We start from the raw sequence: 18229 nt of genomic DNA, 5'->3' as shown, positions 1-18229 counted from the left end.
AATGTGTTTCCTTCAGGGCACTTTGCAAAAGGCTTTTCTCTTCTGGTAAAGAGAAAACCATCCTAAAGATTTGTATAAAATGCAATGGTGAGAGCCTACAAAATGTAATGCAGAATGATGTGTAGAATCCACTTTTTTGAGTAGAGCTGAATTTGCATGCATGTAAGTCACACCACCATAATCTAAAACAGATAAAGAAATGTTGCACAACTTTTTGCTGGTGGACTCAACTAGTTATAGGGGATGTTTTCTGGACTTGGAGGAGTTTGGTTGTATGCAGGTAAACTTCTAATAAAATACCAATAACTGAAAAAAATATCAATCAGGCTTATACTGAAAACACACTAGCATTTAGGAAGCAATTCTGACTCCAAGAACTTCATCATTTAAATTCAAATTAAAATACATTTTAGATCACAGATATGTCAAGGGGGATTTGGGGAAACCCTCTATAAAATATGAATAAGGTGATGGTATAAATAAAATAAAATAAAGAAAATATCTTAAAATATTTATATTAAAAACAGACTTTTTCATGGCAGCCATATTATATGAAATAGGGTAAACACAGGTGTTACCAGTTATACAAATTACGGTTCCCTTACATTTCCACCCAACATCGGAGGTCGGAATTTTTCCGCCTCCTGCTTGAAAATGCACAAACTCAAAATCAAGTCAAAGTCGTAATTTCAACTTGTTAACTCAGGGCAAATTTAGTTTATTTGTTAACACTGTATGGACTGGAAAAATGGCACAACTTAAGAAGCAGCTGTCTAATGTCACACAATAACGGCAGCAACCACTGAAGCCTAAAATAATACATATCGTCATGTAGTATAAACCTGATTTGTATGTAAACCGATGTCTGAATACGTCGCCAATGTAATTAAAGTGCCGTAAAATAAACTGTATAATGTCGTCTGTTATCTCACGTGTCGTTTATTCAAGGAGGGTACACAGCTGAGACTTCAATACTGTACACTTGACAAAAAAGTAATACATTTTTCAGGGTCAGCCATGTTTTTTTGTTACTTTTGGCGGAAATTCCGACCTCTGATGTTGTCTCGAACGCACCATTAGTGGAGCGGAGGGAGGCGCAATAAGGTACATTAATTAGTATGATTAGTAACACCTGTGATTACCCCACTATTTAATGTCAAAATGGCTGCTGTGAGAAAGGTGTTTGAGGTATTTAACCTTTACTACTTCATACTTTTACTCCATTACATTTCAGAGGGATTTTTTTTTTAAATGACATCATCCCATTATATCTTCGGTTGCCAGGACCAGTCCTCCATTATTCCATCATTTTATTGTGAATCCAGTTTATATTATGATTATGATATTTAGCTGTATAGCTACTACACTGTGCTCTCCTGGTAATGATGCAGTTTGAGGCAATCCTTGTGACACAGACTCAGTGCTCTCCCTGTTATAACTTATATAATGTGTATTGTTGTACCTGCACACCTCCCACATCCATTAAACAACTGAAAAAGACTTCATTTAACAACTTCAGATGAGAAATGTATGAACCTGAAAAAATGTGAAGTGAAGCTCCTCTGTAGGACAGTTTAAAACAGTGGTTCCCAAACTTTTTCTGGCACGCCCCCCCCCCCCCTTCAAAGGCAGAAATACGCCAAGGGGTGGATGTTTTTTTTTTTTCAAATCAGTCATTATAGACCTGCAATCATTAATCAGTTATTTATCAACTATTAAATTCATGATCACCTATTGTGATAATCAATTAATTGTTTTGTCTTCTTTTTTTTTTTAAAGAAAAAAAAAAGTTAAAATTCTCTGATTTCAGTCATCTGAGACGTCATCTTGGACTTTGGGAAATAGTGATCAATATTTTTCAGCATTTTCTGACATTTTATGGCCTGAACACATAATTAATTAATCAAGAAAATAATGGTTAGATTAATCAATAATTAAAAAAAAAAAAAAAACTTCATAGGGAGGACTGGAAAACTAGGTCCTATTTTTCAAGTGACATGACAGTGACAGGATTAATTAATGGATTAATTGAAAAAATGATTAACAATGAAAATAAATGTTATTTGCTAAATCATGAACACTAATTGGGGTAGCAACTGTTAGCATCAGCAAACTCTTTGTTTTCCTACATAAATTGCATTCATTCAACTCCTGTGGTCATCGGCGCACCCCAGTTTGGGAACCACTGGTTTAAAATGTGGCAGCACCAGTGTGGCAGTGGGAGTACAAATGTCACTCACACTTCCCAACAAAGACAGGCACACAAACAGTTTGCATACATTTTTATTCATCTTAAATCTTGTGTAGAAAAAAGAATCAGAGAAACAGACATTCTCTTTTCCTTCAGCCAATAATTTTTCCCAGTACTCAGAGTATATTGATAACAGGAAAAATTCTTACAACAGCATGTACAAAAGAAAAACCAAAATGAAACCTCAGTCTAACAGATCATTTCAATAGAAACGCAAGAAATTGGAAGGCTATGAATAATTTACACACATCAAAATCTTGATAACATATTGGCCATCGATGTGACAAAAGGAAAAATAAAAAAGAAATTTGTTCGATTTTATGTCCGCTCTGTGAGGTGTTCCAGTGGTAAAAGTGAGGCAAAATTCAGACCACAAACACTGAAAGACCATCCAGATCTTGTTATATCAGCACAGTCTGGCACTAGACTCTCAAATCACCGACACTCCCAGCCTGAAAGTACACACCTGCCTTGTTAGGGGAGGAAAAAGACTCGAAAAAAAAAAAAAAGAGAAGATGCTTTCTACTGGGATTATGGTCACCATGGCAACATGTCTAGGCACAAGGAAGTCCCGTCATGGCAGTAAAGAACCTGAAGAGTATTCTGTCAACCAAGCAAAATACTAGATTTCTGTATGTTGTTTCTGCTCTTAAAAAACAAATGAACACACAAAACATCATTAACTAGCTCCTCGGTTACCAGAGGTGTTACCATAGCAACCAGCGGCTAGCTCTCAGGTCACACAGGCCTCTGAACAGTCAAACAGCTGAAATGAAACTAGATGTCATCCACCTGCTACTCCACATGGTTTCACTCATTACTGACGTGAAACAAACAGCTTCCAGTGACGAGTCAAGAAGGAAAATTGGACATGAAACACACTTCGCTATTGTTTCAACTGTGCCACATGTTAGAAGTATTAAGTATTGACAAGATGCCATAAATGTGTGCTGTGTTGAAAGTGAACCAGTGTAAACTGTTAAAACTATCAGATCCCCAGGAAAAAAATCCATTCTTTTTGTACTTTATTTATGTAGTGAAAGACTGACACTGAGAAAAAACTGTCAGCTTGCAGTCCTGTATTTACGTGCCTTCAATTCCATTACTACTGTGTCCAAATACTGAAAGAAGATATAGTAACAGCATTTTTTCAAACACGTGCCTAAACCAGAAAAAAAAAAGCCTGAACATTTTTCAGAAAGTAACCCACTTCCAGCTTAAAGCCAGCACAGTTCTCCTAATAATGATCAAAAAGCACAATGTAATGAGTCGTATATGGATTTTAAAAGATTTTCACCTTCTGACAGCTCCAGTTTGTGCTTCCCATGTATTATGGTACATCCACAGAGCTAAGACTGTGGGTTTTCTATTTGAAAAACCCAGAGGATATTTCCAGAATCCTCAAAGAGTCTTCTAACCATGTGGACAAAAAATGTTCCGTCTGCAGAGAGTTGTAGCAGGGGAGTAGGGCTGGACAATTAATTGAAATATTATCAACATCGCAACATTTTCTACTGCAATTTTCAAATATCAGGAGGTGCAATATTTGTTAGAGGGAAACTGTGTGTCATAGCACCACTTTAAATTAAATATTGTGCTGCAGAGATGTCCTGGCCTTCACATCAAATTCTTCAGGCTGAAGAGAATATCCTTGTTTGTTACACAAAAATCACACCACAGTCATTTTAAGGTTTTTCACTGAACATGAGAAAAATGAAGTAAAAATGATCATTCTCTCTAATATCACGAATCCTTTCGTAATTGCAATAACAGCCAAAACAATCACACTCAGATATCTGTTCAGAATTGTTCAGCCCTAAATGGGAACAAAAATGTTTGTAGGGATGCACGATAATATTGATAATGTTGTCGTACCGGCTGGTAAAGGCTTTAAACACACAATATGTCATTTCTGCCATTAGGGATCTCTCTCACATTAGAACAGTAACAAATAACAGTTTGATGAGGTTTTGAAGCAACCAGCAGCTAGTAGAAAATGTACCATTAGCTTGAATAAATTATGGATTTCTAACGATTGTTGGAAAAGTTTGGGGTAATGTAAGTAAACAACTTCAAATATATAACATATGTGCAGCGTTTTCAGACACTTTAGTGCAGAAATGTTACATATTAAAATTATTAAAAATGAAATACGGTATCAGCCGCAAATGAGCATTTCTGTCAATATGACAGGTTGATAACACAATGCTTTAACTATATGCCCACAATGTGAGTATATCTGCAGTGTGGAAGTTTTTAAAGCATCCAAAACAAACAGCAAAGTCACTATTTGCAATGCTTGCTCTGCGTCGGCCATGTGAGAAGGAGCCAAATCACATTCCTTCAAACACTGGAAGTTTAATTACCCACATTAAGAGTCGTCATCCCGATCATTACAGCAAATTTGTGAAGAACAAAGGAAACTAAAACCCATCAGCAGTAGTTATTTTGCACAGTGAATGCGCACATTTCGAAAAGCACTGCATTTTAAGACGAGCAGAAGAGCAGGAATAACAACATGTTCATTTCACAACGAGAGATATTTAATTAGGGCAAATTTTCAATACTGGTACCAATATCTTGGTTTTAATACCAGTTCCTCAACAATACTTTTTTCAACATCAATTTAATGAAATCCATGAAAAAAGTACTGGACTATAAAAAACTATAAATAACTCCTTAGGTACTGAATGACAAAGCATTTCTCGAAACTCGATAATACTGTCCAATACCATAAGATTATTGAAGTTCGATACCTAGCTCCATACTGAAGAAAATCAGCATATTGAATATCGGCAAAAATTCAATCGTGCATCCCTACATGTTTTATTAGCAGTTATATTTGTATATATTTATAGTTACAATGTATTATTTTATATTTACATACAGAATGTGATACTATTTTTTGTAGGTGGTACAAAACAAGCAAGGAGATACATCTTATCCATCAGCCTGGAGAGTCTCAACTGGGTTAAATGGGTTAAAGATCTTTTTTATTGTGCAACAACGGAACATTTTTTCCATCCAAGTGGTTAGATGAGTCTTCAGAGCAGCATTAAGGATTATTCAATGACCACTTAGTATTTTTTTTATTCAAAAACCAGATGCATAGTGATGTAACTCAAATGTATGAGAAGCACATACTGGGGCTGGAGGTCAGGCTGTAGGCCTCAGGAGCCTGAATGATTGGTCGATTTTCTGCAGATTAAAGAGAAATATTTACCAGCATTAACCTGGTTTTCATCATCTTCCTGTGCCGCCCTCACCAGCTCCTCTGCCCCCCTCTCTAGGATGGTTTGGTTTGTGGTTTGAATTTGACCGTATTAACAGCACTCAGTAAGGTCGTCATTACAGCCGGACAACAGAGATGAGATGTTTTGTTTTTTTCTGTACATGTAAATAGATTGAAAAAAAAAATAAAAATAAAATAAAAATAAAGTGAGGTAGATGGATGGTTGAAGGGATAACAAAAACCTTCCCCCCCAAAAAAGGGCAAATGAACATCAAAATATCAGAAGGAAAAAGAAAACTTGTGGGGAATTTTTACAGTGATTTACACTTCACAAAAAATAACATAAATAACCAAAGAACATCTGGGCTGGGAATCCAAGCTTTTTGAGGTGAATGAACCTTTAATATCTATTCCATGTGGTCCCCTCTGATCGTACTCACGTTTGTATTTTAATGTGTTTCTTCTGTAAACCTAAAGCAGTCTGTTTAACGCTCAGCTGGGATCTTCAGCTGCAGTCAGTTCTCCCATTCAGATTTTCCTCTTGTGAATCCTTTTAGTCATCCTCAGTTGTGCATTCTTATTTTTCCTGAAGCATTCAACAAATCTCTAAGTGCTGTAAGATAATTCCACTCTTTTCTCAACCCAATTCAACTTCAGCAATCATTAACAAACACATGTTAATATGTTGGAAAAAGATAAATAATGTGGATTACTCCAGCAGCATACAGAAAACCACCCTTGATTCAAGAGAGAAGCTGATTAGCGGAAAGTGAAATTATCCTACAGACAGGTTTTTTGCACTTCAGAAAAATAAGCCATGTTGCATTTACTTTGTATCTTGAACCCAGTGTTATTACAGCACAAACACATGGAAACCTGAAACTGACAACATTTAATATAAGGTTCTCAGACAAACACAATCAAATTCAGCAGTGAATGAGACTCCTCTGTTCTCTTACACTAACTCATTTTTATTTTTCAACTCCTTAGTTTTTGTAATTTAATTTGCTCTTGGTACACATTATCTGCTCAATCTCCCCAGTCTCCCAATGCTTTGTAAGGATAACAATATAATAGAACATATAATAAATAACAATCCATTTATAATTAGGCGAACCATGAACCCAGTGGAACATCGGTGGAGCAAATGACACTGTCTGGTGAGCTTTATACACTGACGCTACAGCACTATGCAGCACAGTGTGTGGCTAACATGCACTGGCTGGTGTGTGTTTTTGATGAAAGTTAACTTCAGACAGATAGCGAGCTAAAAAGGCCCAAAATAAATGGGGGAAATAGGGAACAGATTAAATGTGTGCCAAAAAGGAAAACTAAGGAGCTGAAAAATAAAATGAAGTAGAGGAACACAACATTTTAATTCATTTCATATTTTCATTTCAACTGATTTAATTTTATTTAAACTGATTGAAAGTAAAAGTGAAAAATGTTTAACACTTTCTTCTTAAAAATTAAAGCTACTGCACGGATCTTTCATATAGTGTTGCTTTTGGAGCCCCCTGTGGACAAAAGTGTTTCCACCATAATAACCACAAAAGATAACATCCAAAATAAAATTATGGAAACAAAAATCTCCTCTTGCTGCTTTTTAACAGGCTAATGTACTACTGTGACTGTGACACAGGCTGATTTCATGGAGAATCTGACCCATGTAGTAGCTTTAACTGACATTATTTATTGATTTATTCAATTATGTTACACTTGTCCGATGACCTTTTACTACACTTTGTCAGTACTGGGGCTCCATACTGTAAGTGCAAGGACCCAACCAAAACTAGGGAACCCTCCTGTAGTTTCAGAATGTTAGACACACCGTTCTTGTCTAATGAAAGAAAAGAAAATAACACAGTCAGAGGGACATAGAATCAGACAGAGGTTAACACACACACCAGGCTGGATGTCTCAAGGTATGACAGCACACACAAAAAAAATAAAATAAAAAGGAAAGTAGAAAAGGATTTCACTTTTCTCTTTGACCTGAGATTTAGTTGGGACTCAGCAGTGATGCCTGACCTCCGACCTCCGAGGGTGAGTGCACACCCCTGGAGGACGGAGGACGGAGGCGTCCCGAGAGAACACGAGAGCATCGATGGTTCTTGGTACCATCACTGTCCTCTAGTCAGATGGGAGGGGAAGTCACCGGTGTTTCAAAACACAAGGCAAATTGTCGTACCTTTACGCGAACACAGAAACAAAACCAGCTCAGATACACTTTACACAATCACAAGCATTAAAAAAATGGACTGTAGTGGAAACGTTCGTAGATCCAACCTGAAGGAGTTTTTTCTCTTTTTATATATAGATATTAACTATATTACAACCACAAGAGAAATAAGGAATAGCAGCTTCTTTCTGTACATGATGAATGTCTCCAACTGTAGAAAAGTTAGAAAAGTGACACAAACAACTGGTGCGTACATAAATGCTCTGCCCACGTAGAGATGTTGTAAATGTTGGAGACTAATGACTAGTCTAAAAAAATACCTGTTTGTATACAACAAGGACGCCTCTGAACTCGGAGTAAACCCCATTTGAGAGACGTTACAGATATAGAGTTCATATTTGTTTTCCTCTTTATGCTCTTCCCTCCGCAGTCCTTGCTTCAAGGATTATTTTTTTTGCTTCTTTATTGACTGGATTTGGCGTTTAAACCGTGACGGAACAGCACTTTGTGAGAGGATGTGGCTCAGTTTCAGATAAACTGATGTAACCAAGGTCCATGACTTCAATTTGATAGAGTACACTGGCTGTAGATATCAAACAGAAACAGAGGAGTGGTGTAGGACTGGAGAGGGAAGTTAATATCCCTTTGATCACAGATTTTTAAGAACGGCGTGGTAGCAGGTCCAAGTGCTTCTTTTGATGTTTGCATTTTCAATCCGATGTGTTGGAGAATTACAGGGCGAGACTGCAGAAGAGAGAAATTTGACAAAAAAAAGTACAATTTTGGCAACAAATTTGGCAGATTTGACCTTTCTCCCTCTGGTTGTTTGTTTCAGCGGCTTGGCTGTTGACCCGGCATTACACTGACATCCAGCGTGCAGAGCAACGAGACGACTGACTGACCAACCGACCGACCGACGGAGCCCCTGACCTCTCTCTGAAGTGCTTTTTCGTTTAGATATGCTTAACAGTTTCACCATAATGCCCGCCCAAGAGCGACCAAAACGCCGGTCATTTATAAAGGCCTACACATTTTGTTTTCCTGTTTGGAAATACATATAAAAAAGTAACAAACAACAATTTATAAAATAGGTTCAGCCATAAAGAAGGAGAAAGAGCTCCCCCAGATGATTTTTTTTCCTTTCTTTTACCGTTTTTCTTTTGGTCTTCCCCACTCAGCAGCAAGGGCAGTGTCACGTCTGACAGCCAGCTGGTAGAAACCAAAACTAGAATAATATGAAAAAGTGTGTGGAGGTACAGCAGAACATGGACTTAGTGACAGTTTTCTCCACCTTCCTGTGAGTCTTTGCTTCTCACTAAGCAGCTGCACCCAGCTGATGGACATGCTTTTGCTGTATGTGATTAAAAAAAAAAAAAAAAACAGAAAGAAAAAAGGTCACACCCACTGAGACATCAGATTCTGCAGAGCAGCAGGTGGCAGGTTTGCAGTCCGGTGGGTGTCTCTGTCCAATCAGCACGCAGACGACTGCGGGAGAGGCATGGCGCGCTCGTTTTTGCGTCCTCCATTCATGTGCGCATAAGGCGGCAGCTCATCCAGAGACGACCGCGCCGCGACGCCAGAGCCCGTCCCCGACAGCCCGTTGGCCGCCTGCTGGCCAGACACCTGCTTGTCCAAGGCGGCGGCCGACGTGCAGGGAGAGGAGGGGGAGCTGGGGGATAGCGAGGGGGCGGGCGGAGCCTCTGAGCTCGGGGAGGGCGGGGTCTGTTGGGGGACTGTGGTTTGCTGTGGCTGCGTGGATGAAGGCGGGTCCAGAGGAATGTCGTCCATGTTGTCCATCTTGTCCAGGTGGAGCTGCGGCGCGTCGGCCGGCTTGTTGTCGGCACTGTAGAAGAAACTGACCTCTCTGAACGACGGCTCCAGCTCGTCCTTTATGCTGCTGATGATCTCCACGAAGGATGGTCGCATCTTAGGATTGTACTGCCAGCACATTCGCATCAGCTCAAACCTACACACACACACACACACACACACATACACAGGTTAGTCAGTCTGCATCAACAACATGTCCTCCTGTAGTAATGACTCCATCCAGAGGAACTGTGCCTTCCTACCGACAAGCCAATATTTACTTTTGCCAAATGTTTGCTTTCTGTTGCTAAAACGGCTCTGCTGTATGTGACCCCCCCCCCCCCTCTTGCTTCTTGCTTATGAAGCACAGAGCTGATGCTGCTTTCACCAGCGTCCAGCAGCTGCCACAGCAAACTCTACATCAAACCTGGATCTGACAAACCTGACACACCAAGATGCTCACTGTACCTTTATGTTACATCAAATGTAGCAAATGCTTTCTCTGTCAAATTTGTTCATTTTAAGATGAAAAGAAGCTGCAGCGTTTTTGGCCAATATACAGATATGTCATGCTCTTTGTTTCCACAGTTCTGGTGCAATAACAAAGCAAAGCAAAGATCTAAACCAAATGCTGTGACCAATATGTCATCTGTGATTGAAAGTTTCAGCATAGCTAAATAATCCCTGGGTGTATTATTGTGAGTATAACAGTCTGTTTAGTTATTTTATTACACCGGAAGGAAGCGAAGTACTAGAGTCTGCCTCCCTAATATAAAAACTGTGCCTTATATTTATCCTGGAAACAATAATACATGATGTAAATGTGATCAGGCTTTCACTGTAGCCACCCCAAAGCACAGCCTACCTTTTTCAATTAAGTGTTCGCCTTCTGTTGACATTTTTAAGGCAAAACGTAAGACCCACATGTTTTCTCAGGGTTTTGAGAGACCTTAAGGTCATGTATCTTACTTTTATTCTCCTGTGTTTTATATTATTATCTGTTCTTCTATTTATTGCATCGGATGGTATTTTATGTTATCTCTGCTGCTATCTTGCCGTTTAATGTAATATTTCTTAACTGTGGTTATTTTATTGTACAGCACTTTGGTCAAGTTGTTTTTACATGTGCTAATAAATAAACTTGCCTGACGGTTAGCTTAGCTTTGCACAAAGACTGAAAAAAGGGGGAAACCACTAGCCTGGATCTGTCACAAAGGTACAAGTCATCCCTGAAACAATTTTTAATTAATTTAATTTCCACTGTTTCCAGTCTTGGTGCTAAGCTAAGCTAACTGGCTGCTCGAAGAAGCTGCACAGTTTGCACACAAATATGAGAATGATATCAGTCTTCTCAACTGATTGTTGACATGAAAGCAAATAAGCATATCTCAAAAACTATTCCATTTAAAAATAAATGGTGTACAAAGGATGATGTGTGTGCTATTAAAGTTGACGTGACAGACTGTCAAAGTCAAATGCGAAACTCAAAAAATCAATACTGTACAATAGCATACTGAAACTGCTACAAAAGTAAGTACATGTTGAAGACTGTGTTTATGGACAACATGCAACTTTTAAATGATTGCTGTGTGACTGCACATGTGTTCTCCTCATGACTTCACCATCTGATGCTTCCTCAGTATTTTGTGGTTGGAGGCCAAATTTGTCTGCCACGCTCACAACTCTTTTAATGTGGATTTATACTGGGGCTGTTTCATATTAAGAACAAACACATCATGGAGCCCAGAGTGACAAACAGACAGCGTGGTGTGGTGGTGGTGAGTGCAATCAGCAGCGTGGTATGGAAATCCCACTGACCGCAGGCTGAAGGCAGCAGCACTGCTTCACTGTGAGTGTGAGTAAACAGCGGTGAGCTGTGATTCAACTAGCAAAGTAGGGGAAAACGTGGCAGACAGGAAGACGCTGACTTGTAGATGGAAGTGTGCGAAATGTTCTGGTTGTATGTGTGTTGGCGTCTTACAGCATGTCGGGACAGTTCTGTGGTTTCTCCAGCAGGCCTCCCTCCATCACGAAGCGGAGCACCTGCTCATTGGAGAGACCTTGGTAGGGCTGTTCCGCCAGAGTGGCAATCTCCCACAACACAACCCCGAATGACCTACACACAGGGAGAGGCAAGGGGTTACATCATCAGTGCCTTTCGTCATCACTACTGTACTCTGAACATACTTTTTGGAAGGAGTAAAGACAGAAATTAAAGCCACAGTATGTGTGTGTTTGTGTGTGTTTTCGTCTGCTTACCAGACATCAGAGTTGGTGGTGAAGACTCCGTCCTTCAGCGACTCGGGTGACATCCAGCGGACGGGGAGCAAACCCTTACCACCTTTGCGGTAGTAATCTGTCTCATAGATGTCTCTGGTCATGCCAAAGTCTACACACACAAACAGAAAGGACGTGAAGGACTGACAACCTCTAAAAACACAAATCATTTGATATAAAACTGCAAGATTAACTGGCTAATTAATTAGTTGTCAACTATAAAATTAATTGACAACTATTTTAATAATTGGGTTGAGTCGTTTTAAAGAAAAACAAGTCAAAATTCTCTGATTTCAGCCTCTTATACATGAATATGTTATGGCAATAAACTAGTTATCTTTGAGCTGTGGACAAAACAAGACATTTGAGGACGTCATCTTGGGTTTTGGGAAACACTAATCGACATTTTTCTTCTTTTTATGACATTTTATAGGCCAAAAGACTAATTGATGAAAGAGATTGAGAAAACAATCATCAATTAATCCATAATAAAATAATCCTTAGTTACAACCCTAATTTGATAAAGATGGTTCCAACTACAGCCTGATCTACATGGGATTTTTGAAAAACTGATAGCTATTTTAAGAGGGGGGAAAAAGTCAAGTTATCAATATAATGGTTGATAAATACTTTAACATATACACTGTCGATCAATTCTAGAAATGAACACTGACAAAATAAAGACTAAATAAAAGTAAAATAAAGAGCTAAACATTAATATTATTCAGTAACACCATTTCTAAATCAATTTTCTACATTATAGGTTCTTTAAAAAAGTTTTAATGTTGCTGCAATGTTGCAACTTATACACCAATACTGATATATCTTTGATTGGCTCATATAAAGACATATTGCTTAATAAAAAAAAATACAGTCAGCTGATTTATCAGTCAGGCTCCAGTTGTAACTGCAGAGTATGTTATTGTCTCCAGACCTCTTGTGGTTGTCATGTTGTGTGGGTCTATATATTCCACAGGAGGGCGCTATTTACTGAGATTATAGGCCTCGACGTTCTGTATACCTAGAATAACCATAATCCCTCACAGATCCCTCTATACTGGTGTAACAGACCTTAAAAATGTATGTAACAGTAATTGTATAGATGATGGTCCAGATCTTCACACACAAGGTAAGACATTTAAAATAGTTCAGAGCAGGCGTGCACAAACTTTTTCCTTCGGAAGAAACTTCATGGTGGGCCACAGGCCAAAATCACACACCTGTTATGTGGTATTTATTGTTAAGATCCAAAATGGTGCTTGGATCTCAAGTTCCCTTAATTGCAAAGTGTTCCTCACCCACTGTGCTGAGATTACAAAAAAATAAATATGGATGCCTACATATTTAAAAAGCTTGTTTTTACATTTTCATTCTGGCCTTGTGCCTTTAGTGGACAAATAAGGACGACAGCTGAACATGGGATGTGCTCTACCATGTGAAACAATAACAATAAAAACATAAAATATGATTTATAGTATAATTTCTAAAAAATAAACTTTTTTTTTTAGCTAGAAACATCTGGCAGTCCAAACTGAACCTTAAGGCGGGTCATCTTTGGCTCACGGGCCCCCTTTTGGGCAGCCCTGGTTTAGACCCTCTTCTCTGATGGGAAACATATCTGGATACAAGATGTTTACTTGCAGAGTTGAGCTCTGGCTGGATCTGTGCATGAAAACATGTTGACAGAGCTACGCTGCTGCCCCTCCACAGGGTCCCCTTTACTGGCAGAAAGTTTACCCTAATGATTTGGTCGTCCGGTAACTTGATAATTTGACTTTCCCACTTAGCAAGCACGTTCCCAACTCCCTCCCAGTTCTGCTCCATGGCCGTGACAGTGACCTCTGACCTCCTTTCAGTCCTTTACCTCCTATCTTTACAGTGAAGTCCTCAGCCACCATGCAGTTCCTGGCTGCCAGATCTCTGTGGACAAACTTGTTGGCGTTGAGGTAAGCCATGCCGTCAGCGATCTGCCCAGCCATCTGAAGCATCTTCTTCAGAGGAGGGAGGGACAGGCTCGACCACTGCTGCTGGAGACACAGAGACAGACAGATGGGAGAGAATAAGTTCTCAGAAGAAGAGCAAGGTCCTGAGGTTGAACTACAGGTTAGCTGTTCCCTTTGAGTATATACCTCACTAAAAAAAGATCAAATATTGTCCACAAAGTTTAAACCAAATAAATGCATTGTGATATTGCTTATGGTCTGTCAGAGAAGATTAAAAAACAGACTGCTGATCTTTGTAACATTTAACACTCCTATCATAAAAGACGTGACTGACTCTGGACATGTTTTTCAGGGACAACTAAAAAACTCTGATTCAAGGCCAGACAGAAACTTCAACATCAGCAGAAATCAAGTCCAACAGTTAGATATAGTTTTAGTTAAGCTAAAAAAGATCCTGTTCATTGTTTTTCAGCATATCTGGTTCCTCAATCGCAGACAGAAAGACAGAATTGATTAGCTAGTTAATCTTAGATTAAGATATCTCAAACACCAGTGCACTCTTATTTTGAAATAAAGGCAACATGAGCAGAGAGTTGAAACCATAATCATACCTCATATGATTGGCTGAGTGCCGGTCATATGATTGCAGTTATACAGGGTAGGTGTGTCGACAAGCTTCCCAGCATGCACTGAGGCATGAGATTAATGGAAATTAGCCTGATTTTGTTAGTGTTCCTTGTACTTTGTTCTACAGTGCGCTCCACAATTAGTTATTATGAGTAAATGCAGTCAGACCATCAGAGATGTTGTAGCACCAGTTCACATCTAAATATGTATATATAGTACATAAAATACTTTATCCTTAGTTTATAAACTTACTCTGATTTGCAGTTACTCACTGATGCAATCCAAGTTCATTCAGTCTGCACTGCAGGTTCAGTTCATGTATTTAAGTGTTGAAATGGTAAATCATCATCATCATATTAGAGTTAAATACAGGGCTGCAACTAATGATTATTTTCATAGTCAATTAATCGGTCGATTATTTTCTTGATTAATTGTTTTTAATAGTTGTTTGTTTAAAAATAAAAGATAATTTTAACTTTTTTTTCTAAAAAAAAATTACTCAAACTGATCCATTGATTATCAAACCAGTTGGCGACCAATTTAATAACTGATTAATCATTGCAGATTTAGTTAAATACCATGTTGTCTCTGGTTCCATCTGTCTTAACAGTCACAAAGTTTTACTTGAGTTTATGTCTTTCCTTTTTAGGGTTGATTCTGTTTTTTTTTTTTGAGGGCACCTGTTTGAATTTTGTTTTATGTCATGTCTAAGTATTTAAGTTTTTATTGTGAAAATGCAATTTTGATAATTGTGACAGTAAATGATTCTCAAAAATCATCTTAATGTTTTCATCTAAAAAAATGATACATCAAAGAATAGGGGTGGTTGTGTCTGAAAATGGGCCCATGAATGGACATCAGAGATGATCCGATAACAATTCTTATTTACTGATACTGATTCTGATGAAAGAACTTTGCATATCAGGTGATACAGAGTACTGATCCAATATCTGACAGCTGAATACTACTAAACCTATATGGACGTGGTATTATTGCTATTGTTCTTTTGTCTGGCTCAGGTTTAAAAATTCAGCGTAAAGGATGCTGCTGGGATGTTGCAGGATTCCGCTTTTGGGTTAGTAAATTACATGACATTGGATTGATGCACAGACTCATATAGTCGCCAATTTGTGACCCAACATTTCAGGCACTTCTGAAACTGCAATCCATATTGGTATCGGAAATGAAACCCAAACAAGATTCACCCTAAAATGTCTCACTCATTATCTAAGTCTAAGTTTGCACATTTGCAGGTTTGAGTTCAAGGACTTGTTCAGTCGGCTGCAGTGAAATTAAAAATACAGACTTCTGTCAAATCATCAGCAGTCAAATCATGCCAGCTCCATTATCCATGTCTACAGAACCTGGGCCCTGTGGTAAGGAGCTGGAGCAGTTTATAGGTCAGACAGTACCTCTTTAGGCCGCAGGGAGCGCAAGTAGCTCTTCAGGTCTCCTCGTGTCATCAGCTCCATGATGACCAGGGTGGGCTGGCCCTGAGAAACCACTCCCAGGAGACGAACCTGCACCAAACACAGCACGCCACATCACCATGACACAAAAACTTCTCTGTATGCTCTTAACGTGTGCGTTTCTGTGTGTGTGTGTGTGCACATACCACGTGGTGACAGTTAAACTCCTTCATGACAGACGCTTCGTTGAGAAACTCTATTCTCTCCCTCATGCTGGCCGACTCGTTGACGGTCTTAATGGCGACTCGGGTCTCCGGCTCGTCTTTGACAACGCCCTTCGCCAAGCCCTCGTACACCATGCCGAAGGAGCCCTGGCCGAGCTCACGACTCAGGGAGATCTTCTCCCGCGCCACCTCCCACTCGTCTGGTACATACACTGCACGGCAAAATACGATGTTAATAAAGACGCTGTTATCAGTTATTCTGACAACAACAATAAAACGGTGTGCTACGTTTCTCACAGACACTTCACTCACTTTCTGCAGCGCTGAAGTACTCAGGGTTGACTGACGCGTACAGGACTCCATTTCCAAGCCGGTCACTGTTCCTGACAAACAAAAACAAAAAGTGTTTACAGACACACAAACACACTCACACATACCACATGCATGCATATTTTTGATATCTGCATTGTGTATAATCATATATATCATCATTTTAGCTTCCAAAGAATATTGGCAAAATGTAATACTGAGACATTTCTGTTTGTCTGCCACTCCTCTTTCTTTTTAACTACTTAAATATTATAAAGGTATAAGCACAAATACAAGAGGGTGCCAATCACAAATCAGTGCAAATTTTAACATTATTTGGCACTCAGCTTGATGGAGTATAACTAGAAGCATTTTGCTTTGATCTGTGTGTTGCTTGAGTGGTTTGTGCTTAAAAATGGATCCTAATGGACCAATAGCAACTGGTTGAAACATTTATTCTGAAGGAGAAAAAGAAAATGTTGAGCCTAGGGCTGGACAATATAACTGATATAATACATTTATTACAATAAAATGTCTTGTTTCATTTGATATAGATAATTATACATCATTATTTTTAATGAAGGAGAAAAAAGGTTGAATTTAACCACTTTACTTTGAATTTAACCATTTTATTTATCAAGGCACACAGGTAATAGACTTAATCGACTCATCAATGTCCTCACCGTGTGCACTCATTTTTTATTCCATGCCATTTCTGTAGTTGTCTCACATGTCTATGATCCAACTGAAAAACACTCCTGCTAAATGATTGGCTGTTTGCGTATCACTCATACAGTAGCTTGCTCCACTACCATGGGATATAATTGGCTGTTTATGAGCCAGGAGGTATTTGTTATGTGCTTTTCACAGCGGTTTGCATTTAAGTGAACAATTCTGCTGATACAAATCACTACTGTTTTATTGCCCAGGCCTCGCTCAGTTGTCCTCACCAGGTGTCTTCTATAAGTTTTCCTAAAATGGTTTTGTTGTTTTCTCTGAAGGTTTCTCTGTGGTGGTCTGTTGTGCTGATTGGACTTGGCTTGTTACAAAAGTTAAGAAGACTTAATTCATGTTTCTGATACATGATATTCTCCATCTTTTTGGTTTTCCATACTGTGACACATGTAACTACAGTACACAAACCTCTTCCTGTTGAGGGCCACCAGCATTGTGACCAGGAGGCAGATGACGAGGATGATGGTGATGGGAACGAAGATCATAGCGTACAGGACGTTTTCATATCCTGTTGGGTCAAACAAATTATTACACTTGACATCATTTCTGTGCTGTTAAAAAAGGGGTGTAGAGACACAAAGGAAAGGAGTGATGCAGTCTGATGATGCATGACAGCGTGTGTCTTACGTTCAGCCACGTAGAGATCCAGTGTGTGTGTCCAGGAGCCGTTGCCAGCCAGTGACGTGGCTCTCACTCTGACGGAGTAGTTTCCTGGACTGAGGTTGGACAGACGGACGCCACGCTGGGCTTGATACATCTGACCAGAGACGCATTCGTGCTTCTCCGTCTAAGACAAAAACGCACACAGAGAAAGCTCATCATAGACTGAACCTTACAAACCAAAAAGAGAATCCAAGACCTGCTGTGTCTCGTCTTTACTAAAGGCAGGAGGAGTTACGGTGTTGGATTTACACTCCCTCATGATTAATATACAAGACGGTTCACCATGTGTGGCCACTGGGTCAGCTGATTGGTCAATACATGTACCATAGAGTATTTTAAAGACCAATTAGATGCCATTAACAAAGTGTGGTGTTCTTGACTTTGCGGCTGTGTTTCTGATACTTCACTTTTGTTTACTGGGTTTTCAAATTAACATGTGCAATAAAAAATAAAAACATGACTATTTCATCATGTTGTATGCTTCCATATGCTTGAATGTTTTCTGTGACATTTGTAGAAAATTTGTTATATTAAAATCAAATGTTCTCTGATCTTATGAAATCTATTT

At 39.0% G+C, this 18229-nt stretch overlaps 1 protein-coding gene across 1 annotated transcript in view; it reads right to left on the bottom strand.

Annotated features, from left to right (window-relative positions):
• Window positions 1–6959: 6959 nt before the first annotated feature.
• The window catches only part of LOC146333282 (insulin-like growth factor 1 receptor), a 68138-nt gene continuing 56868 nt past the window's right edge, over window positions 6960–18229 (bottom strand). The window contains exons 13-21 of the mRNA XM_084721866.1: window positions 17626–17785; window positions 17407–17506; window positions 16267–16337; window positions 15937–16166; window positions 15734–15841; window positions 13616–13778; window positions 11734–11863; window positions 11456–11590; window positions 6960–9631 (exon numbers count right to left, since the gene is read on the bottom strand). Coding sequence (XP_084577992.1) covers window positions 9136–9631; window positions 11456–11590; window positions 11734–11863; window positions 13616–13778; window positions 15734–15841; window positions 15937–16166; window positions 16267–16337; window positions 17407–17506; window positions 17626–17785 — 1593 coding nt within the window. The 3' untranslated portion in view covers window positions 6960–9135. The remainder of the gene's footprint in view (window positions 9632–11455; window positions 11591–11733; window positions 11864–13615; window positions 13779–15733; window positions 15842–15936; window positions 16167–16266; window positions 16338–17406; window positions 17507–17625; window positions 17786–18229) is intronic.

The sequence above is a fragment of the Lutjanus erythropterus genome, chromosome 1, assembly GCF_056507025.1.
Source record: "Lutjanus erythropterus isolate fLutEry1 chromosome 1, fLutEry1.hap2, whole genome shotgun sequence".
Taxonomy (NCBI): Eukaryota; Metazoa; Chordata; class Actinopteri; order Lutjaniformes; family Lutjanidae; genus Lutjanus; species Lutjanus erythropterus.
The sequence above is the reverse complement of the archived record's forward strand: the minus strand, read 5'-3'. Positions and strand labels throughout refer to the sequence as shown.